This window comes from Macaca mulatta, chromosome X (assembly GCF_049350105.2).
Source record: "Macaca mulatta isolate MMU2019108-1 chromosome X, T2T-MMU8v2.0, whole genome shotgun sequence".
In the NCBI taxonomy this organism is placed as follows: domain Eukaryota; kingdom Metazoa; phylum Chordata; class Mammalia; order Primates; family Cercopithecidae; genus Macaca; species Macaca mulatta.
This window is the reverse complement of record NC_133426.1, coordinates 107,977,672-108,005,635: the sequence shown is the minus strand read 5'-3', so window position 1 is coordinate 108,005,635 and position 27,964 is coordinate 107,977,672. Positions and strand designations below refer to the sequence as shown.

Sequence of the window (27,964 nt, the reverse complement as noted above, 5' to 3'; positions counted from 1 at the left end):
TGTAATCCCAGCACTTTGGGAGGCCAAGGCGGGAGAATTGCTTGAGCCCAAGAGTTTGAGACCAGCATGGGTGACACAGAAAGACCCTGTCTCTACAAAAAATTTAAAAATCAGTCAGGTCTGGTGGTGCATGCCTGTAGTCCCAGGTACTCTAGAGGCTGAGGAGGGAGGATCACTTGAGCCCAGGAATTCGCGGTGTCAGTGAGCCATGATCATGCCACTGCACTTCAGCCTGGGTGCAAAGTGAGACCCCCATCTCTAAAAAAAAATTAAAATAAAATTTAAATGTAAAAAGTACCATGAAAGACCAAACAATCTAAAAACAGAAACTATGAGGAAACAGAGACAAAGCTTGAAACAGAAAAAAATCACAGCCCAAAGTGTATACACACAGGCTCATGCCTGGTAGAAGGAGAACCAACCCTGAGGATGAGACCTAATTCCCCCTTCTTGTTCTAAAGATTGCTCTGGACAGGGCCTAGTGTATATAGGAAAATGCCCCACTTCCTACCATTCATGCCTGCCACCAGAAAGACAACTTTTGTGGTTTTGTTTCCTTCATAGATGGGAGTTATGGAGCATGGATGGGGATAGACGTTATGGAGCATGGATGGGGATAGCATAGGATGGGGATATGCCTTGGCAGGTATCAGAAATTCACACATCCGATGTATTTCCTCACATATGTTGACTATGCCTGTTACTATCATGCATGTTAGGTTACATATGAACATGGTTAGGCCTTCTTGGTTTGATATTGTTGGACTTACCCAAATTCATCAAAATTCAGCTAACCAAAACAATGTTATGTATGCATCTTTATAAATGGGTACTTATTGATAATGGAATAACTTAGTGATGTACTGTATAGAGTGGTAGTAATGAAACCACACATTTAGTGTCTCTGTTATAAATTTTTAGACAATCATCTCATAAATCATTTTTTAACTTGAACATACACTGTGTTTCAGCTCATACAAATCAGCGAGATCTTTTTTTTTGGAGATAGAGTCTCGCCCCGTTGCCCAGGCTGGCATGATCTCAGCTCACTGCAACCTCCACCTCCCGGGTTCAAACAATTCTCCTGCCTCAGCCTCCCAAGTAGCTGGGATTACAGGTGCCCACCATCACGCCCAGCTATTTTTTGTATTTTTAGTGGAGACGGGGTTTCACCATGTTGGCCAAGATGATCTCGAACTCTTGACCTTGTGATCTGCCTGCCTAGCCTCCCAAAGTGCTGAGATTACAGGTGTGAGCCACCGCACCCAGGTACTAAGATCTTTTATTATGGTAAGAATTGTCTTATTCCATTGAAACGTTTTGCTGTAACATAGGAAAAGGTATATCTTTTTCATAATTTCTATTAATGTAAAATAAAATTCAAAATGGACAAAAATATTACCAATAATATCATCAGAGAACTGAGAAAAAATAATTGTACCCATGGAACTAAAACAGAAGGCTATAAAAAAAGAATAATCATTGAACTGCACTAAGAGGAGACCTCACATTGCAGAAGCACAAATGTGTTCTGTGTTTGTGTCTTTCATTCAATAAATGCCTATAGGTAGGCCATGAAGGCTCCAGTTAGGCATGGCCACTATTACTTCCTATTGTTTCATATCCAAAGCTTCACAGACTTCTGCGACCTGGCAGGTAAAGTGGAAATAACAATGCAAGAGAGCTGTAAGGACCAGAGATAACAGTCAGAGAATATACTGAAGTTTAAGCTTCCAGAAGATAATGTCTTAAAATGCTTTCCTAGGCCAGACTCAGCAGCTCACACCTGTAATCCCAGCACTTTGGGAGGCCAAGGCAGATGGATAACCTGAGATCAGGAGTTTGAGACCAGCCTGGCCAACATGATGAGACCACCGTCTCTACTAAAAATACACAAATTAGCCTGGCATGGTGGTGTGCGCCTGTAGTCCCAGCTACTCAGGAGGCTGAGGCAGGAGAACTGCTTGAACCCAGGAGGCAGAGGTTGCAGTGAGCTGAGATCGCACCACTGCACTCCAGCCTGGGCAACAGAGCAAGACTCCATCTCAAAAAAAAAAAAAAAAAAAAAAAAAAAAAAAGCTTTCCTAGATCACATCCATACAAAATATAAATTCATTTATGACCACTCCCTAACACTTACTGTTACAGCCATACCAACCCAGCTCCCTAAACAATGTTTGCTGTTTGACATCTCCATGTCTTTGCTCATGCTGTTCCCTCTGGGAGGAATGCCCTTCTCTCCCTTCTTTGCCTACTTAAATCCTATTCATCCCTTAAAAATTATCTCAAGCAGGGCGGGTGCAGTGGTTCATGCCTGTAATCCCTGCACTTTGGGAGGCTGAGACAGGTGGGTCACCTGAGGTCAAGAGTTCGAGACCAGCCTGGCCAACATGATGAAACCCTGTCTCTACTAAAAATACAAAAAATTAGCTGGGCATGGTGGCGGGCACCTGTAATCCCAGCTACTCAGGAGGCTTAGGCAGGAGAATTGCTTGAACCCAGGAGGTGGAGGTTGTAGTGAGCTTACGCCCGACTGCAGTCCAGCCTGGGCAACAAGAGTGAAACTCCATCTATAAAATAAAAATAAAATAAAATAATTCTCTCAAGCATCACCACTCCTCCTTGACCCCAAGTCTGATTCCGATTTTTCATTTTGTTGACTGAGCTCCCCAGAAAATAAGTTCCTTAAAGATACTGAGTTATAGGCCAGGTGCGGTGGCTTACGCCTGTAATCCCAGCACCTTGGGAGGCTGAGGCGGATGGATCACCGAGGCCAGGAGTTCCAGACCAGCCTGGCCAACATGCGGAAACCCTGTCTCTACCAAAAAATACAAAAGTTAGCCGGGTGTGGTGACGCGTGCCTATAATCCCAGCTACTCGGGAGGGTGAGGCAGGAGAATCGCTTGAACCTGGGAGGCGGAGGTTGCAATGAGCCGAGATCGTGCCACTGCACTCTAGTCTGGGCAACAGAGTGAGACCCTGTCTTAAAAAAAAAAAAAAAAAAAAAAAAAGATCCAGTTATTTGATTTTGTATTCCCAATGCCTGGCTCAGTACCTGGTACATAGTACATTGGCAGGTCTTAGGTCTTTTCAGTACTCACCATTTTGGCCTGAAGATCAAGCAGTTTTCTCACACGAAATGGTTTGACTAGAAAACATAAAGGAAAGAGGTACCATGCATTTGGATTCAGAATAAAAAGAAATCGGTTATATTTAACCACCATGCAGTTCATACAGTTTCTTCTTATAACATATCAAGAAAATAAATACCCTGTTCAGTTACACCATTGAGCAGATGCTCTTAAAGTACTAAAAAGCAATTTCCACAAAATGACTTCTGTCATATAACTAATGCTAATAGTTATTTTAACTTTATAAAGGCCAATACAAATGCTAATTCCACAATGTGCAATACAACTGTAATGAAAATACTCACCATTCTCTTTTTTGGTAAGTAAATATAACAAATGGCAAACATAAGGGCACTGTTAAAACATAAAAAAAAAAATTAAGAGAAATGATAATATGTCTTGAACAGAGGGGCAACACATTTTCCTCAAATGTCAATCTTACACTGATTAAGTAAAAAACCTTCAGGACTTCACTGAACAATAGTTTTACAAAGAGTCTCTTTTTCCTACTATATAGTGATAAAAAAACAATAGTTTTAATCAGCATCTCATTAGGTCATTTTTTAGGTATTTTTGGAATGTAAAGATATTGCAGACAATTTGAAAAACAGAATTACCTATCATCCTTCTACCATCTATCCTATCCATCTATTTGTATAAATTCATACAAATATTGAAAGGAATGCATGAATTTTTGTTATTTCTTTCAATATTTTTATGTATGTATGTATTGTTAGTTGGTGGAGACAAGGTCTCACTATGTTGCCCAGGCTGGTCTCTAATTCCTGGTCTCAAGTGATCCTCCTGATTCAGCCTCCTAAAGTACTAGGATTATAGGCATGAGCCACTGTACCTGGCCCATACTTATTAAGACATAAACTTGAAACTTTTATCCTGATTTCCTATTTCAAACCATTTTCCCATGTTGTTTATTCTTCAAAATTATCATTTTCAATGATGCTTCATATTCCAGTCAGTATATATACAAGAATTTAGTTAACAGCTTAGTCTTCAGTTTGGCAAATAGCATGCACTCAATTTGCTAATTAAATTATTGAATGACTGATTCCCTTCTACCATTTCATTTTCAGTGTCCATCTGTTGAGGTCTTACTCTAGATCAGGGGTCAGGAAACCATGGTCTACCTGTTTTTGTAAATAAAGTTTTACTGGGACACAGCCACATTCATTAATTTATTATTGTCCACAGTTGCTTGCACACCACACCAGCAGACTTGAATAGTTGCAACAGAGACAATATGGCCTTCATGCTCAGAATATGTATTATCTATCCCTTTAAGAAAAGGTTTGCCAACACCTTCTCTAAATAACAGGAAAGTGAAAAAATAAAGTATTTAATAGTACTAGAGAAAGCAACAAGAGCAAAGACTTTCTTTAAACAAAAATTTGTATTTTTGTAGTCATGACTCTAAACTTTAAAGTCTAAACTACAGCATATTCCATATTGCCTCTTCTGTACTTAGAAATGGTTTGAGAAAGAATCTAAACATATTTTTAATAAGCATGAATTTAGATATGGATTTTTTTTTTTTTTTTTGAGACGGAGTTTCACTCTTGTTGCCCAGGTTGGAGCACAATGGCATGATCTCGGCTCACTGCAACCTCCGCCTCCCGGGTTCAAGCGATTCTCCTACCTCAGCCTCCCGAGTAGCTGGGATTACAGGCATGCACCACCACGCCCGGCTAAGTTGGTATTTTTAGTTGAGACAGGGTTTCTCCACGTTGTTCAGGATGGTTTCGAACTCCCGACCTCAGGTGATCTGCCCGCCTTGGCCTCCCAAAGTGCTGGGATTACAGGTGTGAGCTACCATGCCTGGCTGGACTCTTTTTTTAAAAGAAAGAATACATGTTATGACCATGTCTGCCATATGCTACCCAGAGAATAGCAATTTTCAGTATAAAAAATGTGTTACCTCATACGCTTAAGGATATGAACTATTAGCAACACTATCATGTTGAATATGAAATGAGTGTTACACAATCACTTGCCCTAGACTCCAGCATTATAGGAAATCTGACATTCTCTTTTAATCACATGTAGAAAGGAAAAACTCATATATATTAATTATTTTAAAATTGCCTGTCAAATATTTAGGTTGGTGCAAAAGTAATTGCAGTTTTTGCTATTTCAATGGCAAGTACTTTAATAAGTACTTGGGTTATAAAAGGCTTAGTCCCTGCCTGGAAGAACTCAGTCCATTGAGCTATTAGAGGAAAGGAGAAAGCATATCTTCTTATTTCCTATTCTTTACAAAGTATGTTTAAATACAGAATTCATTTGTATTGCAATTTGGTCAGTTTATGAACAGAAACAATATGAGGTTAAGAGAGATGTCAAAGGTTAAGAGAGAGACAATGACGTACCACTTGTCATTCAACCACACCTGTGCACCACAAGACATGCAGCAGGGATAAGCATCCTGCATCCTTACTTTCTATCGACACTTCCAATGTTACCACTCCTTCACCCTTGTATAGAAAAAGACCTCCTCTGAGACTTACTTCACCCAACTTTACTACCTCTACCTTACCTATACCTTGTCAGCTCACTACTAACCTAGTACCTTCCCCAAAATTCCATGAGGATTTGGGCATCTCACTCAGTTTTCAGCTCTAACTCTAATTCCAATATCATGCCAGACGACTTTAATGTCCCTATCAACAAATCACCGTAGTCTTAGAGTTTACTGACCTCAATTCCAATGACCTGATAACCATCTATAGAAATACTGTGTATTAGATTCGCCGAATGACCCTGACTGCTTTCCTGCCAACTTAGCAATGTTTTTGACATCATATCCAGCGGTTGAAGCATGTTTCAGAGCTGGCATGAAAGCAAGAATCTGCAGTTCCCAAAAACAAAGTGAAAGTAGAAACACTAAATATTAAACAAGGTTTCTCACCAATATTTCTTGCCAAACCTTAAAAACTTTGAACTTACGACTTTAATAGCTACAACGGGAGGCAGGGGTAGGGTGGGCAGAGGATAAAGCTTAGGACCCACCCAATGTGTAGATTATGCAGAGGATCTATTATAATAAAAAACTGGAATCCCCAAGAGCTACACACTAAGTGTATGGTTGTGAAATTAAAACCCCACTGTGTTGAACAGAACAGCAAGTAAACTTGCTTGTCTTGACCTTGGGAATGGGTGAAAGGAAAATAAAACCTTTCCCAAGAATTTGTAACCACAAGCCAGCTCAAAAAATGTCTGCAGTTTGGCCAGGCATGGTGGCTCATGCCTGTAATCCCAACACTTTGGGAGACCAAGGCAGGCAGATTACCTGAGGTCAAGAGTTCGAGACCAGCCTGACCAACATGGATAAATCCCGTCTCTACTAAAAATACAAAATTAGCCGGGCATGGGGGTGCATGCCTGTAATCCTAGCTACTCAGGAGGCTGAGGCAGGAGAATCGCTTAAACCCAGGAGGCAGAGGTTGCAGTGAGCCAAGATCGCGCCATCGCACTCCAGCCTGGGCAACAAGAGCAAAACTCTGTCTCAAAAAAAAAAAAAAAAATTATATATCTATATCTATATCTATATATATCTGCAGTTTGAATTTACACAAATGGGATGGCCTGGAAAACCTAAAGAGAATAACTTAAAGTGGCTCTAGCTTAGTTGTAACTCCCAGGTAAATCATATATCTTGTATCCAGGGACTTGTATCTAGAATACAGAAAGAACTCTTACAACTCTATAGGATAATGAACAACCCAATTTAAAAGTGGGCAAAGGATCCTAACAGACATTTCTCCAGGGAGGGTATACAAATGGTCAATAAGCACATGAAAAGATGCTCAATATCATTAGTTATCAGGGAAATGCAAATCAAAACCACAATGAAAGACTACTTTACACCTACTAGCATAGCTATAATCAAGTCAGATAAAATAGCCAGTATTGGTGAGGATGCGATGAAATTTGAACCCTGTTATAGATTGCTGGAGGGAATGAAAAATGGTACAGCCACTGTGGAAAAGAGTTTGGCGATTCCTCAAAAAGCTAAACATAGAATTGCCATATCATACAGTAATTTTTTTCCTAGGTATACACTCAAAGGAACTGAAAAAGCAGGAACCTGAACAGATATTTATATACCAATATTCAACACAGCATCATTCACAATAGCCAAAAGGTGGGAACAACTCAAATGTCCAACAACAGATGAATGGATAAACAAAATGAGATATAATCATCCCTTGTTATCAGCAGGGGATTGGTTCCAGGACTTCCCCTCTCCGCCACCGTATCAAACTCTACAGATTCTCAAGTTTGTTATATAAAATTGTGTAGTACTTGCATATAACCTATGCACATCCTCCTGTATACTTTAATCAGGGGGTGCCCAGTCTTTTGTTTTCCGGGCCACACTGAAAGAAGAACTGTCTTGAGCCACACATAAAATACACTAATGATAGCTGATGAGCTTAAAAAAAATCCCCCGGGCCGGGCGCGGTGGCTCACGCCTGTAATCCCAGCACTTTGGGAGGCCGAGACGGGCGGATCACGAGGTCAGGAGATCGAGACCATCCTGGCTAACACGGTGAAACCCCGTCTCTACCAAAAAATACAAAAAACTAGCCGGGCGAGGTGGCGGGCGCCTATAGTCCCAGCTACTCGGGAGGCTGAGGCAGGAGAATGGCGTGAACCCGGGAGGTGGAGCTTGCAGTGAGCTGAGATCCGGCCACCGCACTCCAGCCTGGGTGACAGAGCGAGACTCCGTCTCAAAAAAAAAAAAAAAAAAAAAAAAATCCCCCCAAAACTCTCATAATGTTTTAAGAAAGCTTACGAATTTCCGTTGGGCCTCATTCAGAGCAATCCTGGGTTGTGGGTTGGACAAGCTTGCTTTAAATCATCTCTGGATTAGTTATAATACTTAATATAATGTAAATGCTATGTAAATAGTTATTACACTGCATTTTTTATTTGTATTTTTTATTGTTATCTATATCTTTTAATATTTTCAATCAGTAATTGGATGAATCCATGGATGCAGAACCCTCAGACACAGAGGGCTGACTGCATATATATGAAGTAGAATATTATTCATCCATAAAAAGGAATGAGGTTCTGATACATGGTACAAATGAATGAACCTTAAAGACATTATGATAAATGAAAGCAGCCAGACACAAAAGGATAAATACTGTATGATTCCACTTATATGAGGTGACTAGAATAGGCAAATTCATAGAGACAGATAGTAGATTAGAGGCTACTAGGAACAGGGGAAAGAGGGAATAGGGAGTTACTGTGTAATGGTTAGAAAATTTCAGTTTAGAGTAATGAAAAAGTTTTGGAAATAGATAGTGGTGATGCTTGCACGACACTGTGAATGTAATACATGTCACTGATATATACACCAAAAAAGTTTTAAAATGGTGAGGGTCAGGCACAGTGCCTCACATCTATAATCCCAGCACTTTGGGAGGCCGAGGCAGGAGGATTGCTTAAGGCCAGAAGTTCAAGGCCAGCCTGGGCAACATAGTGAGACTCTGTCTCTAGAAAAACTTTAAAAATTAGTTGGGCATGGTAGTGCATGCCTGTGGTCCCAGCTACTTTGAATGATGAAGTGAATGACTCATTGTATGGTATGCGAAATAAATCTCAATAAAGCTGTGTTTGTCTTTGGGGTTTTTTTTTTTTTTTGAGACAGAGTCTCGCTCGTCACCCAGGCTGATCAATCGAGGTTGCAGAGAGCCATGATAGTGCCACTGCACTCCAGCCTGCACAAGAGTGAGACCCCATCCCAAATTAAAAAAAAAAAAAAATATATAGAAATAATGAAAAAAAATAAATGGCCGGGCTCGGTGGCTCAAGCCTGTAATAATAACACCTTGGGAGGCCAAGGAAGGCAGATCACCTGAGGTCAGGGATTTGAGACCAGCCTGGCCGACATGGTGAAACCCCGTCTCTACTAAAAATACAAAAATTAGCCAGGCATGGTGGCGCATGCCTATAATCCCAGCTACTCGGGAGGATGAGGCAGGAGAATCACTTGAACCTGGGAGGCGGAGGTTGCAGTAAGCTGAGATCGCACCATTGCACTCCAGCCTGGGCAACAAGAGTGAAACTCTGTCTCAAAAAATAAATTAAAAAAAAAAAAATTTAAGTACTAATACACCAGGCACGGTGGCTCATGCCTGTAACCCCAGCACTTTGGGAGGCCAAGGCAGGCAAATCACCTGAGGTCGGGAGTTCAAGACCAGTCTGACCAACATGGAGAAACCTCATCTCTACTAAAAATACCAAAAATTAGCCAGGCGTGGCGGCACATGTCTGTAATCCCAGCTACTCAGGAGGCTGAGGCAGGAGAATAGCTTGAACTCGGGAGACGGAGGTTGCACTGAGCCAAGATGGCGCCACTGCACTCCAGCCTGGGCAACAAGAGTGAAACTCCATCTCGGGAGGGGGAAAAAAAAAAGTACTAATACATGCTATAACACAGATGAAACTTGAAAACATTTTGCTAAGAGGCAAGTCATAAAAGACCACATTATTACATTAGTTCATTTATATAAAATGTCCAAAATAGGCAAACTTATAAAGACAGAAAATTAGATTAGGGGTTGCTTAGAGCTAGGGGGTTAATAGAGAGATGGGAGTGATAGCAAAGGGTATGGGGTTTCTTTTTTTTCTTTTTGAAATGATGAAAATGTTCTAAAATTGACTATGCTGAAATGGTTGTACATACCTGTGACTATACTTAAAATCAGTAAATTGAATACTTTAAATGGGTGAATTGTGGAGTATGTGAATTAAATCTCAATAAAGCTGTGTTTGTCTTTTTTTTTTTTTTGAGACAGAGTCTCGCTTGTCACCCAGGCTGGAGGGTGCAGTGGTGCAATCTCGGCTCACTGCAATCTCCGCCTCTCCGGTTCACACGATTCTCCTGCCTCAGCCTCCCAAGTAGCTGGGATTAGAGGTGCCTGCCACCATGCCTGGCTAATTTTTGTATTTTTAGTAGAGACGGGGTTTCGCCATGTTGGCCAGGCTGTTCTCAAACTCCTGACCTCAAGTGATCCGCCCCCCTCAGCCTCCCAAAGTACTGGGATTACAGGTGTTAGCCACCACGCCTGGCCTAAAGCTGCTTTTTAAAAGTAGCTAGAGAGAAAAGAAAAAAAAGGATTACAATTAGACTGATTCAATAACATGATGGAAGCAAGGAGCCAGTGGAATAATATTGTCAGTATCCTGAAAAAATTTAACTGTCATTCTAGAATTCTACATACACCAATACCAGTTTTCAAGAACAAGGGCAAAGTAGAGACATTTTCAGACAAAGAGTTTGCCATCAAAAGATTTTCAATGAAAGAATAAAAAATACACTTTTAGCCAAAGGAAAATAATCTCATCTTGAAGGTGTGAGATGCAAAAACAAATGATGAGCAAAGATACTGGGAGATATGTGGGCAAATCTAAACAATTATCAACTGTAAAAATAATATTGGTCAGGCGCAGTGGCTCACGCCTGTAATCCCAACACTTTGGGAGGCTGAGGCAGGTGGATCACCTGAGTTTGAGACCAGCCTGACCAACATGGAGAAACCCTGTCTCTACTAAAAATACAAAAAATCGCACCATTGCACTCCAGCCTGGGCAACAAGCGTGAAACTCTGTCTCAAAAGGAAAAAAAACCACCTACTCTGTGTGTGTGTGTGTGTGTGTGTGTGTGTGTGTGTAAAGGGATGGAGAAAAACAAGGTAAAACTAAAACCAGACAACAACAGCATATAAGCCAGGAGCAGTGTGATGAGAGCTAAAGCATTCTTCTGCACCATATGACACGAAGAGAAAAAAAAGAACAAGAAAAAGAGAGTTAAAGCATCCTGAGGTTTTTGTATCCTGTAAGATAAAGGTACAGATGCCAGTTACCTTTAGACTTAAAGTATGCATGTTAAGTAGGTACAAAAACACTTAGGTGACTTCCAAACAAGAATAGGAAAAAAACTAGGGTCAAAAAAAAAAAAAAGCTCATTTAGAATATCTCAAAATAAGATATCTGAATTTATTTCTACTATAATCACTACACCGAGGTAAATAAACTAATTATCAGCCGGGCACGGCAACAGAGTGAGACTCCGTCTCAAAAAAAAAAAAAAAAATTAGAAGACCCCTTGGCTGGTGTGGTAGCTCACACCTGTAATCCCAGCACTTTGAGAGCCCGAGGCCGGTGGATCACCTGAGGTCAGGAGTTAAAGACCAGCCTGGCCAACATGGTGAAACCCCATCTTTACTAAAAATACAAACAAATTAGCCGGGCGTGCTGACAGGTGCCTGTAATCCCAGCTACTTGGGAGGCTGAGGCAGGAGAATCTCTTGAACCCAGAAGGTGGAGGTTGCTGTGAGCTGAGATCACGCCATTGTACTCTAGCCTGGGCCAAAAGAGCAAAATTCTGTTTCAAAAAAAAAAAAAAATTAGAGGACCCCAAAATTGCTTTTTGTTTTTCTGGGTAATGTCTGTCAACACTCACCAGGTTAGAAATAATACTGAGAATATTTTTTTTTGAGACAGGTTCTTGCTCTGTCACCCATGCTGGAATACAATGGCACCATCACAGCTCACTGCTGCCTCCAACTCCCAGGCTCAAACGATCAAATGATTTCTGCCCCCCGCCCCAGCCTCCCAAGTAGTTGGTACTACAAGTGCACGCCACCACACCCAGCTTTTTTTTTTTTTCCCCCAGTAAAGATGAGGTCTCACTAGGCTGGAATGCAATGGCATGATCTCAACTCACTGCAACCTCTGCCTCCTGGACTCAAGCGATCCTCCTGCCTCAGCCTCCTAAGTAGCTGGGACGATAGGCACATACCACCACACCTAGCTAATTTTTGTATATTTTGTAGAGATGGGGTTTCACCATGTTGTCCAAGTTGGTCTCGAACTCCTGAGCTCAAGTGATCTGCCTGCCTCGGCCTCCTCAAAGTGCTGGAATTACAGGCATGAGCCACCACGCCCAGCCCATTTCTACAAATCTTTTTAATGTCTCTGGCTTAAGAGAATACAGTTGGAATCTGTGCTTCTATATTAATTCTATTATGTTTTGATTGAATTGCATGAAGAAAATCCAGCCTCACACAGATATATAGTTGGAAAAGGTAGGAACAGTTTAAAAGGCTTTTCAGAAAATTATGGATATTAGTCTTTGCTACTACACCAAAACTTGACAAGTGGTAGTTTCTTAAGGGGTAGCTGTAATGTGGAATCTGAAACACTCTCAATAAAAGCTCTGTACTCTGTTCCATTAAAATTCGTTGATGTATCTTGTATTTTAAAGGGTTCTTTTACCCATTTATGAATTTAGAACATCATACTTGTTCATCAGGAAAATATTGGCTGAGTTATACTGAGCTTCCAAATGCTGACACATTTCATTATATGGTAACTAAAAATCACAACATTAATACCATCACCAATTATTACAAAAGTCTTTCAGGTATCTGAAAGCTGTCAGGTTCATAGTGGCAGATACAAATTTTCTAAACTTTAATTTTTCACTTGAATGCTCAAATGTTATCACTGGCAACAGATACGGCCAGTTGTTTTCTTTGAATAACAGGCTTGTTTTGTTCATTTTCAAGAAAACATCTTCCAAGTACCCAAGTCTGTATAACTATGGTTCGTATGTCAGTCATTCTTTTTTTTTTTGAGACAGAGTCTCACTCTGTCGCCAGGCTGGAGTGCAGTGGCGTGATCTCGTCTCACTGCAACCTCTGCCTCCTGGGTTCAAGCAATTCTCCTGCCTCAGCCTCCCAAGTAGCTGGGACTACAGGTGTGCGCCAACATGCCCAGCTAATTTTCCTATTTTTAGTAGAGACGGGGTTTCACCATGTTGGCCAGGATGGTCTCAATCTCTTGACCTTGTGATCCGCCTGCCTCGGCCTTTCAAAGTGCTGGGATTACAGGTGTGAACCACTGCGCCTGGCCATCAGTCATTCTTTCAAATAAAAATGGAGCTAGTTTGGCTCACAACTCAATCACACAAATGCTTTTCCTCAGAATAACCATTGTACTTTAGTATGCAGGACTTTGTTTGTACTTGCCATTTCATTACACAGAATATTAAAGACGTAGAGATTTAATAAAACTATTGAGTTAATTTTTATGCTTCACTTGACATTCTTTTTTTTTTTTTTTTTTTTGAGACGGAGTCTCGCTCTGTCGCCCAGGCTGGAGTGCAGTGGCCGGATCTCAGCTCACTGCAAGCTCCACCTCCCGGGTTCATGCCATTCTCCTGCCTCAGCCTCCCGAGTAGCTGGGACTACAGGCGCCAGCCACCTTGCCCGGCTAGTTTTTTGTATTTTTTAGTAGAGACGGAGTTTCACCGTGTTAGCCAGGATGGTCTCGATCTCCTGACCTCGTGATCCGCCCGTCTCGGCCTCCCAAAGTGCTGGGATTACAGGCTTGAGCCACCGCGCCCGGCCTACACTTGACATTCTTAAGTGAAATTAGCATTTTTGTTTTTTTACCACAATGAAGAACATAATAAAGAACATGCTAGTACAGTTTGGTGCCACTGCCTTGATTCATGTTAAATGGCCAGTAGTTTTACCCAGAATTGCTTTAGCACCATCAGTGCTAAGGTCAACAAAGTGAAAATGGCAAATAATACCTTGGTTTTATTATGAAAATAATTTTGACCTCCTGGACTTCCCGAAAGGGTCTTAGGAAGCCCCAGGGGGTCCACAGACCATATTTGAGAATTTCTTGTCTACGACATCATGTTATACCTAGATTATCATGTCAGCTTCCTAACTAGTATTCCTGCCTTCGGCCTCTCTCTTAATTCACATTGTTGGGCACTACTAGATACAGCTTCCTACAGAGCTGCTTTCAACATATTCCAGCCAAAAATATTCAGTGATTTACCCACTGAATAAAGTTCAAATTCCTTAGCATCACATTGGAAGACCTCTACAATCTGTCTTCACCCAACTTTTTCAGCCTTACCACCTAACACCATCGCCAATTAAGTCAGGCTGGTCTATTTAAGGTCTCCTAAAACACAATTTACACACCTCACGACTTTGCTTGAAATATTCCCATCATATCAAATATCATTTTCTGTCACCAAATCCCAAATCCTATTCAACCTGTGAGGCCCAGCTCAACACCCACATACTTTATGGTGCTCTTAACTAATCATTTTGAGTTACAGTGCTTTCTTCCTTCCTGGAAATATTATAGCAATTATTATCTTCAAACTCTCATATGCTGTTTTTGATAATTTATGTTATTTCCTTAATTCCCCAACTAGATTTCAAGTTCCTGGAGTATAGAAACCCTATGCTAAACTTTGAATCTTCTACAGTGCCTAGAACAATGCAATGAACACACTGGAAACATCATTTTAAAAAATAAAATCAATAAATGAATTCCCTTCCCAAAGGCAAGAGAAATACAGTTAGACGAGTGATTCACACGGTCTGTGAACTACTGATGGTCCTTGAAAGTCTTCCAGGTGGACAGTAGATTGATTTCTTAAAGTTATTAATGTTTTTAAGGGAAATAATTATGCTATTTAATAAAAATCACTCCATTGGCACTCATGAAAAGTAATCCTCTCCTTCTCATTAATTTTGATGAGGCTTTTGCAGTGTTAATCAAGAAAATGTAGAGTAAATGACTCAAAGGACCCTGTTGAAGTGGTTTAAAAGGGAAAAGATGGCAATAAGTGCTCTAGATCAGCAAACAAGACTCCAATGTGAAATCAACTTTATCTGTAACATTTTTATTTCCTTAAAATAAGATATAAAGTAAATATGATAAAAACTTTCTATTTGTTAATCTGAGAGACAGGAGCAAAATAGAATGTTATTATTTGCCCTTTTCTGTATATTTGATATGTCTATGTTATCTTGGTACATTTCTGTATGTTTGATATATTTTTAAAATAAGGAAAAACACATTGTATAGCATGCTGAAGGATATATGGTGCATCAATATACACTCATGTACTATTTGATTGATGCCTAATGCTGTCCAATTTTTACTTACCAGTGCATCATCTTGCAATGAAGCAAAAAAGAAGCTGTAGAGCAAGTTAATTTGCTCCTTACGATCAATGAAGTCAAACATTGCAACCAGCCAACGATAAAAAAGTACCTATTGAAGAGACAAAATACTTATCTTTAAAGAAATACAACTGGTACAGAAGAGTTTAATTCCACCCCCCGTCCCCCGTCGCCAGGGCTATTTTAGAGGCTTCAGGCACAAAGTAGAATAATAGATTTTATTTCTCAGTAAAAATTTCTGTTTGAACATAGCCCTTGCATCAAGATATATTGTTCCAAAACTACAGGCTTTGCACAAAAGGCCAATGTCATTACTTGATAAGTGGCTCTTCCTTGTCAGTCCTTAAGTGGTTCTGAAGGACTTACAATCAAAGAGTTTAAAAAGATTACCTTGGTGCTACCAGAACACTTGTCAACACAAAGCCAGGAGACTGCCTTAACCACAGAATCTTGTGATATTACTGTTGCTGGGATCATGCACTTCAATATCCGTGTGTTTACAGCATTTCCTGGAAAGGAGACAAGCTAAATTAAACTACATTTTGATGTCTCAATTGTTCTTTTACTATTATTCACTCTCGGATCTAAAAATCTCACATTAGGCTGGGCATGATGGCTCATGCCTGTAATCCCAGCACTTTGGGAGGTCATGGTGGGTGGATCACCTGAGGTTGGGAGTTCGAGACCAGCCTGACCAATATGGAGAAACTCCATCTCTACTAAAAATACAAAAATTAGCCAGGCGTGATGGAGCATGCCTGTAAGCCCAGCTACTCGGGAGGCTAAGGCAGGAGAATCGCTTGAACCCAGGAGGCGGAGGTTATGGTGAGCTGAGATCGTGCCATTGCACTCCAGCCTGGGCAACAAGACCAAAACTCCATCTCAAAAAAAAAAAAAACCTCAGATTATATTGAAGGCAATAAAAACCAACAGTGTGTAAAATTCAGTATCTCTTATCATTATTAATAAATTGTTCAAAATAAAAATGTACCTTTAACTACTGATGTAAACTATAAGGCAATGGTGAGGCACAGTGGCTCATGCCTATAATCCTAACACTTTGGGAGGCCGAGGCAGGCGGATCACTTGAGCCCAGGAGGTCAAGACTAGCCTGGGCAACACGCCAAAACCCCATATCTACTAAAAATACAAAAATTAGTCAGGGGTGGTGGGGTAAGCCTTTAGTCCCGGCAACTTGGGAGGCTGATGTGGGGGAAACACCCGAGCCCAGGGAGGTCGAGGCTGCAGTGAGCTGTGATCATGTCACTGCACTCCAGCCTGGATGACAAAGTGAGACCCTCTCTAAAAAAAAAAAAAAACTATAAGGCAAATTATTTGGCTCAAATATTTCTATTTAAAAAATATAAATGAGTACAGGGTTTCTTCTTGGGGTGATGAAAATGTTCAAGAATTAGATAGTGGTGATGATTACACAACTCTGACTATGCTTTAAAGAAATGCTGAATTTGGAGCTGAACGCGGTGACACATGCCTATAATCTAAGCACTTTGGGAGGCTGAGGTGGATGGATTGCTTGAGCCCAGGAGTTTGAGACCAGCCTGGACAACATAGCAGGACCCCGTCTCTATGTAAAAAAAAAAAAAAAGGCCGGGCGCGGTGGCTCAAGCCTGTAATCCCAGCACTTTGGGAGGCCGAGACGGGCGGATCACGAGGTCAGGAGATCGAGACCATCCTGGCGAACACGGTGAAACCCCGTCTCTACTAAAAAATACAAAAAACTAGCCGGGCGAGGCGGCGGGCGCCTGTAGTCCTAGCTACTCGGGAGGCTGAGGCAGGAGAATGGCGTAAACCCAGGGGGCGGAGCTTGCAGTGAGCTGAGATCCGGCCACTGCACTCTAGCCCGGGCGACAGAGCCAGACTCCGTCTCAAAAAAAAAAAAAAAAAAAAAAAATTAGCTGGGCATGGTGGCGCCTCCTGGGCGGCTGAGGCCGGAGGACTGCTTGAGCCTAGGAGTTTGAGATTAGCCTAGGCAATATAGTGAGACCCCAATCTCTACAAAAAATACAAAAATTAGCCAGATGTGGTAGCACATGCCTATAGTCCCAGCTACTTGGTAGGCTGAGGTAGGAGGATCACTTGAACCTAGAAGGTGGAGGTTGCAGTGAGCTGAGATCACACCACTAGACTCCAGCCTGGGTGACAGAGTTAGACTCTGTCTCCAAAAACAAAAATGCTGAATTTTTAAAACAGTGAATTTTGCCAGGAGCGGTAGCTCATGCCTGTAATTCCAGCACTTTGGGAGGCCGAGGCAGGCAGATCACCTGAGATCAGGAGTTCAAGACCAGCCTGGCCAAGGTGATGAAACTCCATCTCTAATTTAAAAAATACAAAATTAGGCCAGGCGTGGTGACTCACGCCTGTAATCCAGGCTGGGCGACAAGAGTGAAACTCCATCTCAAAAAAAAAAAAAAAAAAAAAATTAGCCGAGTGTCATGGTAGGCGCCTGTAATCCCAGTCACTCAGGAGGCTGAGGCAGGAGAATCACTTAAACATGGGAGGTGGAGGTTGCAGTGAGCCGAGATCACGCCATCGCACTGCACCCTGGGCTACCAGAGTGAAACTCCATCTCAAAAATAAAAAAGTAAAAAATAAAAAAATAATGAATGTTATGAGGGCACGGTGGCTCACAACTGTAATCCCAGCACTTTGGAAGGCCAAAGCAGGCAGATCATCTGAGGTCAGGAATTCAAGACCAGCCTGGGCAACATGGTGAAACCCCCATCTCTACTAAAAATACAAAAATTAGCTGGGCGTGGTGGTGGGCGCCTGTAATCCCAGCTACTTAGGAGGCTGAGGCAGGAGCATCGCTTGAAACCGGGAGGCAGAGGTTGCAGTGAGCCGAGATCACACCATTGCACTCCAGCCTGGGCAATAAGAGTGAAACTCCGTCTCAAAAAAAAAAAGAAAACAAAAGGAAAAAACAATGAATTTTATGGTATGTGAGTTATATCTCCAAAAAAGCTTTCAATCACAGGAAAATTTCAAAGATTTTTTTTTAATGGCCTCATAGACTGATTTATTTAAAGCTACTGATGGACACTTTGCATGAGGTGTTACATTTAAGAATGTATTTGTTCATGAGAGAATGTGAGCCAGAAATAAAAACATACATATAAAATTAAAATGTATATATTTGTATCATCCGCTCACCCCAAAAAAGCAGGAAGAGTAGCAGAATAGAACAGATATTCTTTTTTTTTTTGCGACAGGGTCTGACTCTGTCACCCAGGCTGGAGTGCAGTGGCGCAATCATAGCTCACAACAACCTCAAATTCCTGGGCTCAAGCAATCCTCCCACCTCAGCCTCCAGGGTAGCTGAGACTACAGGCATGTGTCACCATACCTGCTTACGTTTTTTATTTCTAGCAAAGACAAGGTCTCACTATGTTGCCCAGGCTGGTCTCGCACTCCTGGACTCAAGGGATCTGCCCACTTTGGCCTCCCAAAGTGCTGGGATTACAGGCATGAGCCACCATGACTGGCCTAGAACAAGATATTCTTGGAATTGACTAGCAGTAATACCATTCTACACTAGTCCAATCTTTCCACTTGATCTCAGGCCTCTATGGTGTTCTCCCATCTGGTAATAGAAATGATGTCACAGAGATCACCTGAGGGCAAGAGTTCGAGACCAGCCTGGCCAACGTGCTGAAACCCCATCTCTACTAAAAATACAAAACTTAGCCAGGCATGGTGGCGGGCGCCTGTAATCTCAGCTACTCAGGAGGGTGAGGCAGGAGAATCGCTTGAACCTGGGAGGCGGAGTTTGCAGTGAACCAAGATCGTCTCAAAAAAAAAAAAAAAAAAAGTCACAGAGGCTGGCTTTGAATACATCCTATCTCAACTTCTGTTAATTAAGGCTTCAAGAATTAGAATATATCTCATCACTTTGTACACTATCATTCTGTGGAGAAGAAAGGAAGCAGTGATGATAGGTAATGAATCACAAAAATAAAAATCTCTGCTTTCCACTCTTGTGGTTTCTTTTCTTGTTTTCTTTCTCACTCCCATCCACTAACTCTTCGAAATTTAAAATAGTCTCACCACTAACACATTACACGTGCACCAAATTCAAAGGGAGAATTCAATACTGATTCTATTTTTACTTCCAAGTGACTTAATTTTTAAAGAATCTAAAGTCCCTTTGTACCTAATTATGATGACATTTCTAGCATACCTGCCTCTGAATATGCATTGAAACTTACCAAAAGAGCTGCATGTAAAGATCTAGTAGGGATGGGGGACATCACAGAAATAACTATAATAAAAGGGAGAAAAGGAATTAAGGAGGCCACATTTGACCTCAGCAAATTCCAGCTTAGCAGAAAAAAAAAAAATGAAAAGTAACAATAGAAAGCCAGAGATTATTTTTTAAATTGCTATATAAGTTTCCCAAGTCTGAGGCATGCATTTTGAGACACCTCAAGTCCTGGCAGACATCAAGATAACCTAATCATTAATTTCTGAGATAAAGAAAGGAGGCTGGGTGCAGTGGCACGCACCTGTAGTCCCATCTACTTGGGAGTCTGAGATGGGAGGACTGCTTGAATCTAGAAGGTCGAGGCTGCAGTGAACCGTGATCATATCACTGCACTGCAGTCTGGACAACAAGTGAGACTCTGTCACGAAAAAAAAATTTCTAAAACAGAAAACATCTGTATACTCCACATGTTGTTTTTTTGTTTTGTTTTGTTTGAGATGGAGTCTCGCTCTGTCACCCAGGCTGGAGTGCAGTGGCATGATCTCCGCTCACTGCAAGCTCTGCCTCCTGGGTTCACGTCATTCTCCTGCCTCAGCCTCTCAAGTAGCTGGGACTACAGGCGCCCACCACCACGCCCGGCTAATTTTTTGTATTTTTAGTAGAGATGGGGTTTCACCATGTTAGCCAGGGTGGTCTTGATCTCCTGACCTCGTGATCCACCTACCTCAGCCTCCCAAAGTGTTGGGGTTACAGGCGTGAGCCATTGCGCCCAGCCCCTACTCCATATATGTTTTAAAGTGAGATGGGAGTGGGTGAATTGATCTTGACAGACATTGTTCAGTTAAACACGGATTCCTGGAAAGATATTAGAACCAAACAATCTAAAACCATCTACAAGAAAAAAAACAATTTTATTAGGTCTCATTTAACTTTCTAGGGAAACACAGAGAACTAATCAGATAAAAATGGAGAAATAAAATACCTGACAGTCATATGTTGAATTCGGTTAGTAATGTGTTGTTACTTTAAAATAAATACACATACCCCTGCAAATATGCTGCTAGGATATAAACAAAGGAATCTAACATGCGACAGCCAAGAAACACTTAGTATATAAAGCATTTGGTTTTGAGAGCTGTCTTAATCTTTCTTTTTTTTCCCCAGAGACAGAGTCTTGCTCTGTGGCCCACACTGGAGTACAGTGGCACCATCATAGCTCATTGCAGCCTCAAACTCCTGGGCTCAAGTGATTCTCTTGCCTCAGACTCCCAAGTAGCTGGGACTACACGCACATGCTACTGCACCTAGCTAATTTTTTTTTTTTTTTTTAACATTTTGTAGACAAGGTTTCGCTTTGTTGCCCAGGCTGGTCTCAAATCTGGCTTCAAGCAATCATCCTGCCTTGGCCCTCCAAAGTGCTGAGATTACAGGCATGAGCCACTATACCCAGCCTTAACTTTTTTTAAGTAGAAAAAAAAGCAGCAATGTGGTACAGTATAAGCACTAGAATGGGAGTTTGGTCATCTTATTTCCCCAGTTCTACCTCTGACATTAAGCAAGTCTCTTTAACTACTCTGAGCCTCTTTTTCCTCACCTTTAAATGAGAGTGTTTAGAGTCTAAAATACCTTCCAAGTCTGAATTTAAATGAGAAAAAGTTAAAAGGTTCAAGTAAATAAAATATTGACCAGGTATTATTTCTAAGAACCTCTTCCAACCATCCCAACCATCACCAATGAATTTAGAACAGGAAAAGATGCACTTGCACAAAAGAAAAAGCATCTTAGCTGGGCACGGTGGCTCATGCCTGTAATCCCAGCACTTTGGGAGGCTGAGGCAGGCGGATCATCTGAGGTCAGAAGTTTGAGACCAGCCTGGCCAACATGACGAAACCCCGTCTCTACTAAAAATACAAAAATCAGCCGGGTGTGGTGGCACATGTCCATAATCCCAGCTACTCAGGAAGCTGAGGCAGGAGAATTGCTTGAACCCGGGAAGCAGAGGTTGCAGTGAGCCGAGATCACGCCATTGCACTCCAGCCTGGGTGAAAGAGCGAAACTCCATCTCAAAAAATAAATAAATAAAATAAAGAAAATGAAGGTAATGAAGTAGACTAAGTGATCTTTTAAGATGCCTTCCAGCAACATTGTTGAAATTACTACGTATGCTTAAGATAAATACTAAAAAACGGTTCTCATGTATTTGGTGACAAAAGTATGTATTTTGCATTTTATTTGTAATGATATATGGTAACTGGTCATTTTCAGCATATGCACACAGAAACTTTTGGCCTAAACACACAAAAAAGCCCATTGTATAATCTTAACAGATTGGTCTTATGAAGAGAACAGTAAACATAAAAAACTGCAACTAATTCCAATGAACAATCTAATTCAAAGTCTAAAAGGAAGGTCGGGCACAATGGGTCACGCCTGTAATCCCAATGCTTTGGAAGGCCAAGGAGGGCGGATCACCTGAGGTCGGGAGTTCGAGACCAGCTTGACCAACATGGAGAAACCTCATCTCTACTAAAACTACAAAATTAGTCGGGCATGGTGACACGTGCCTGTAATCCCAGCTACTCGGGAGGCTGAGGCAGGAGAATTGCTTGAACCCAGGAGGTGGAGGTTGCAATGAGCCAAGATCGCACCATTGCACTCCAGCCTGGGCAACAAGTGCAAAACTCAATCTCAAAAAAATAAATAAACAAAGTCTAAAAGGAAAAACTAATAGCAAAGTGATGACAAAAACATCCAAGACCGGGCACAGTGGCTCACGCCTGTAATCCCAGCACTTTGGGAGGCCGAGGCAGGTGGATCACGAGGTCAGGAGTTCAAGACCAGTCTGCCCAAGATGGTGAAACTCCGTCTCTACTAAAAATACAAAAACATTAGCCAGGCGTGGTGGAAGGCACCTGTAATCCCAGCACTTTGGGAGGCCAATGTAATCCCAGCTACTCGGGAGGCTGAGGCAGAGAGGTGGAACCCGGGAGGTGGAGTTTGTAGTGAGCTGAGATTGCACCACTACACTCTAGCCCGGGCGATGGAGTGAGACCCAGTCTCCCAAAAAAAACAAAAAACAAAAAATGCCCTTGGCCAGGCATGGTGGCTCACACCTGTAATCCCAGCACTTTGGGAGGCCAATGCAGGAGGCTCACGAGGTCAGGAGATGGAGACCATCTTGGCTAACACAGCAAAATAAAATACAAAAATACAAAAAATTAGCCAGGTTACGTGGCACGTGCCTATAGTCCCAGGAACTCGGGAGGCTGAGGCAGGAGAATTGCTTGAACTCAGGAGACAGAGGTAGCAGCGAGCTGAGATCGTGCCACTGCACTCCAGCCTGGGTGACAGAGCGAGACTCCATCTCAAAACAAAAAACAAAACAACATCCCCCTCGAGCCAGGTGCGGTGGCTCAAGCCTGTAATCCCAGCAATTTGGGAGGCCAAGGCGGGAGGATCACTTGAGTCTAGGAGTTCCAGACCAGCCTGGGCAATATAGTCAGACACTGTCTCTATTATAAAAAATGTGTGTGTATACCTATCTATATATATATGTGTGTGTGTATATATATATGTGTATATATACATATTTTTAAAGCAAAAAAATATAGGTGCTAGGTGCGTTAAAAGAACAAAAAAAAGCATCTCCTCAACATACCAAATTTGCCACTGAGTGCAATATTTAATAGAACGTCAATTTCTTCTGAAGCTAACCCATTCTTCCAAGCCACATTTTCCACAGTTTTCAAGTGTTTTTCCAAAGTTTTATCTTTATTCTGTGAAGTTTTAACGGGACCTGAAAAAAGAAACAATATTAAATAGTGAGACCTTTAAAATTATTTCAGTCTTCAGCCTCAATAATAACAATTTGAAACTCTTTAAAGGAATAGCTTAATGACCAGGCGTGGTGACCCACATCTGTAATTCCAGCATTTTGGGAGGCCAAAGCAAGAGGATCACTTGAGGCCAGGAGTTTGACACCAGCCTGGGCAACATGACAAGACTCTATCTCTACAAAAGAATTAAAAACTAGCTGGGCATGCTGGCACGCGCCTGTGGTCCCAGCTCCTCAGGAGGCTGAGATGGGAGGCTCACTTGTGCCCGAAAGGTCAAACGTACAATGACCATGCCACTGCACTCCAGCCTGGGCAACAGAGCAAAACCCTGTCTCCAAAAATAAATAAAGGAGTTTATGTAAGACGTGTCTTCACAAAAACCGTTCAGAGATGTTTTTAACTAAAGAATATTTAACAGTGATAGCACCTTCAGTGAGGAAAGCTGGATTATGCCCTGACATTTCTATTCTAAACTAACTAAAAGCATTGAACTTAGACTACAACCTGTTTCAATACTAGGACAGTGGTTCCCAAACTTTGCCATACATTGGAACCACCCAAAGCCTTTAAAAAAATCCCTATGCCAGGTTGCATTCCATACCAATAAAATCAGAAAGTCTAAGAGTGGATGCCTGACGTCAGTTTGTTTGTTAAAGATTCTCAGAGCCAAAGGGGTAGAAAGGGAGGAAAAGAAAGAAAAGAAAAAAAGATTCTCAAGTGATCCCAATATGCAGCAGTTTGGGAACCACTCTACTAGTAAGTTTTGTTGTTGTGTCCCTAGTGCCCAGCATACTGATATGTAGTAACTGCTCAATGTCTATTAAATAAACAAAAGCATGAATGAGCAAAATTATGCTTTCCATAGGCCGGGCGCGGTGGCTCAAGCCTGTAATCCCAGCACTTTGGGAGGCCGAGATGGGCGGATCACGAGGTCAGGAGATCGAGACCATCCTGGCTAACACGGTGAAACCCCGTCTCTACTAAGAAATACAAAAAATAGCCGGGCGAGGTGGCAGCGCCTGTAGTCCCAGCTACTCGGGAGGCTGAGGCAGGAGAATGGCGTGAACCCGGGAGGCGGAGCTTGCAGTGAGCTGAGATCCGGCCACTGCACTCCAGCCTGGGCTACAGAGCGAGACTCCGTCTCAAAAAAAAAAAAAAAAAAAAATTATGCTTTCCTTTAAAAACTCTTCAGAAAAAAAGACTAGACTATTTTTACAGAAACAGGACTTTCATAAGGAAAACAATCCACCTTTACCTTTCTCAAAATATTCCACTGCCATTTGCAAAGCATCTTCAGCTTGATCATCAGCATGCTCATAATCTCCCACTGGATTGTTTTGTCCATGTTTTGAGATGTTCTTTGAGTTGCTTGGACCCTGTTTTACTTTCCAGGCTGAAAGCGTGGTCTGAAAACTATTACTACCTTGTGAAATCCTGTTTTGTGCCTTGACGTTCTTAACTCTCTTTTGAGGTGACATTACTGCATATGTTCTACACAGAAAACAAGTGTTATCATTAATCAGCCAAACAGTCCTTTTTTATCCACAGAGAGAGGGTGTGTTTCCAGTATTTAGTATACAATAGCTAGCATACAACAGGCATGCAATAAATAAGTTGACAACAATTCAGGAAACAAAATCTAGAGGTTGACTTTCTCAGAAAGTCCTTGCCCTAAATAGAAATAGAAACAACCTGCCAAGGAACATTCATCAGCTGAACTAGCTTTCTAGTGGAAAAAAACAGTAAGAGTACAGGCAACATATGCAAGTTCTCTCTTAGAATGGCTATGTCATATAAATGGGTCCAAAACTAATCCATCTCGGCCGGGCGTGGTGGCTCACACCTGTAATCCCAGCACTCTGGGAGGCTGAGGCGGGCCTGACTTGAGGTCAGGCATACAAGAGTTTGAGATCAGCCTGGCCAATATGAGGAAACCCTGTCCCTGCTAAAAATACAAAAACTAGTTGGGCATGGTGGCACACACCTGTAATCCCAGCTACTCAGGAGGCTGAGGCAGGAGAATCGCTTGAACCCAGGAGGTGAAGGTTGCAGTGAGCAGAGACTGCACTGCTGCACTCCAGCCTGAGTGACAGAGCGAGACCCTGTCTCAAAACAAACAAAAAAACTAATCCATCTCAATAACTCAATCTTACTTTCTCCACTCCTATTTTCCCCACTTCTCCTTGATTTTGCTTTTAAACTTTATGCTCCTAAATTTGTCAGTGCTAAGTCAAAGCTGCATAGTTCAAAAGCCAAACTGGTGGCCAAACTACGCACTTTCAGGAGACAAATATTCCCATTCATTCACTTAATAAATAATTACTAAATGTCATCTATCTGCCAAGCACAAGTCTAGTTACCAGGGATAAAATAATAAAACAATCAAGGTCCCTGCTCTCATGACACTTACACTGAAAGGCGAGGTGAGAGTCAATAAATAAGTATACAACTAAGACCGGGCATGGTAGTTCACACCTGTAATACCAGCACTTCGGGAGGCCGAGGCCGGAAGATTCCTTCAGCCTAGGAGTTCAAGACCAGTCTGGGCAACACAGTGAGACGTCTCTACTAAAGATTTAAAAAATTAGCTAGGCATAGTGGCACGCGCCTGTAGTCCTATCTACTCAGGAGGCTGAGGCAGGAGAATCGCTTGAGCCCGGGAGGTCGAGGCTGCAAAGAGCCGTGATTGCGCCACTGCACTCCAGCCTGGTTGACAGAGCAAGACTTTGTCTGAAAAAAATAAAAAGTAAAAGGAAGAAAAGTAAGCAATAATGAATATAATACACAGTGATGTGACAGAAATGAAGCGGGGATGGGAAGCTACATTGTAACTTTGTAATAAGTGTTCAGAGAAAACCTCTCTGAGGTGACCTTTGAACTGAGATTTGAATGCCAAGAAGGAACCAGCCATGAGAAGATCTGGTGGAACAGTATTTCATGGAAAAGAGGAAGACATGCTAAGACCTTTAAGACTTTAAAGCAAAAAGAGCTTTATGTGTCAAAGAAACAGCAGCTTGACAGGGCAAGGTGGGTCACACCTATAATCCCAGCACTTTGGGAAGCTGAGGGCAACATAGTGAGACATTGTTTCTTTTTTTTGAGACAGTCTCACTCTGTCACCCAGGCAGGAATGCAGTGGAATGATCTCTATCTTGGCTCACCACAACCTTCACCTCCTGGGTTCAAGCAATTCTCCTGTCTCAGCCTCCCGAGTAGCTGGAATTACAGGCGCACACCACCACACCTGACTAATTGTTGTATTTTAGTAGAGACTGGGTTTCACCATGTTAGCCAGGCTGGCCTCGAACTCTTGACCTCAAGTGATCCACACCCGCCTCGGCCTCCCAAAGTGCTGGGATTACAGGCGTGAGCCACCACGCCTGGCCCAACTCTGTCAAAAGAAAGAAGAAAAAAAGGAAAGGAAAGGAATGGAATGGAAAGGAAGAAAGGAAGGGAGGGAGAGACAGAGACAGACAGAAAGAAAGAAGGAAAGAAAGAAAGAAAAGAAAGAGTAGTAACATTAGTCTAGAGGGAGTGGAATGAAAGAGGTAAAAGGTAATGAGCGATGAAATCAGAACGTAGCCAGTGACTAAGATCATATTGGGATTTGCAGGCCAGAGTAAGGAGTTTGGATTTTAAGTGTCATGGGAAAACATTGGGGAAGGGGGAAAGGTTAGAGAGTGGAGCAATACCACCTGATTTGTGTTTGAAGATCATGTTAGTTGCAGTGCAGAGACGAAAACGTTAGAGGTCAAGGAGAGAAAAGAAACCAAATAAAAAGCTGTTGCAGAAGTCCAGAAGAAGGATGACTGTAGGCCTAGGGTGTAGAGGTGGAAAATGATTGGATTCGTGCAATGTTTTGGAGTTAGATAGAGCAGGCTGTGATAAAAGAATTGGATGTAGGGAAAAGGGAAGAGGAACCAAGAATGACTTCTAAGTTTCTGGCTGCAAATAGGAAAAACGAAAGGAATGGTCGGAATGACACTCAATCCCACCTCCCTGGAACAGATGAGGCCAGATCAGGAGAGGAATATGTCCAAACCAGTGGGAAGGTACAGGTTCCGAGTTATTTCCTAGGTTCCTAGGAAAGAAGGGCAAGGGAACAGCTTCTGACCCCACCCAGTTGAACCATCCCAGGGCTTCCCAAGGATCCCTGGAGGGAAACTGGCTACGGAAAACCCGACCGCAGTCACACCTTGCAGGATAGTCCCACCCTCAAAAGTTAAAAAATTCTCTTCGCCCCCATTTCGCGCGGTGCTTAACAGTACCTCCTCACCTGACACTCTACCTGTACCCGCACAGGCCTCTGACGACCGAATGCCGCCTCCGGAATTCAAAGAAGCTGACTCCACCCCACGCATGCGCTTCCGCGCAAACCCAGGCGGCGGCTGGGCGGAGTAACGCACTCAGCTGAAGCCTGATTGGCTAGAGGTGGCGGGTGGCTCGGTGGCGGGAGGTGGCGCGCGCGATGACGCTGACGTAGACCCAATTACGGAGAGCGGCTTGCCCCACCCACCTGAGCCTGTGGGGAGCGCAGCGAGTGGGCCGTTGCTGCTGGTGTCAGCTGATTGGCTGGCGTTCCCACTGAGCTAAGAATATTCATGTTCGTAATTTTGCGTATAGCGGAACAATTCGTGTCTGGGTTCTTGAATTTAACATGATCAATTATAGTGATTATTTTGCCTAGGCTGACCCAAGATGTCGGGACTTTGTAGGAAATGTGAAACCGTAAATATC

General features: G+C 42.2%; 1 protein-coding gene across 2 annotated transcripts in view; it reads right to left on the bottom strand.

The window, feature by feature from the left end:
* The window catches only part of CENPI (centromere protein I), a 65,415-nt gene extending 37,799 nt beyond the window's left edge, over positions 1-27,616 (bottom strand). The window contains exons 1-8 of one of the 2 annotated variants that reach the window (XM_028841983.2): positions 27,504-27,616; positions 25,638-25,957; positions 24,483-24,718; positions 23,050-23,187; positions 15,560-15,678; positions 15,153-15,260; positions 3,437-3,485; positions 3,102-3,148 (exon numbers count right to left, since the gene is read on the bottom strand). In XM_028841983.2, the coding sequence (XP_028697816.2) occupies positions 3,102-3,148; positions 3,437-3,485; positions 15,153-15,260; positions 15,560-15,678; positions 23,050-23,187; positions 24,483-24,705 (684 nt within the window). In that variant the 5' untranslated portion in view covers positions 24,706-24,718; positions 25,638-25,957; positions 27,504-27,616. The remainder of the gene's footprint in view (positions 1-3,101; positions 3,149-3,436; positions 3,486-15,152; positions 15,261-15,559; positions 15,679-23,049; positions 23,188-24,482; positions 24,719-25,637; positions 25,958-27,503) is intronic. The other variant, XM_028841984.2, reaches the window with a different exon arrangement.
* Between the last annotated feature and the right edge of the window lie 348 nt (positions 27,617-27,964).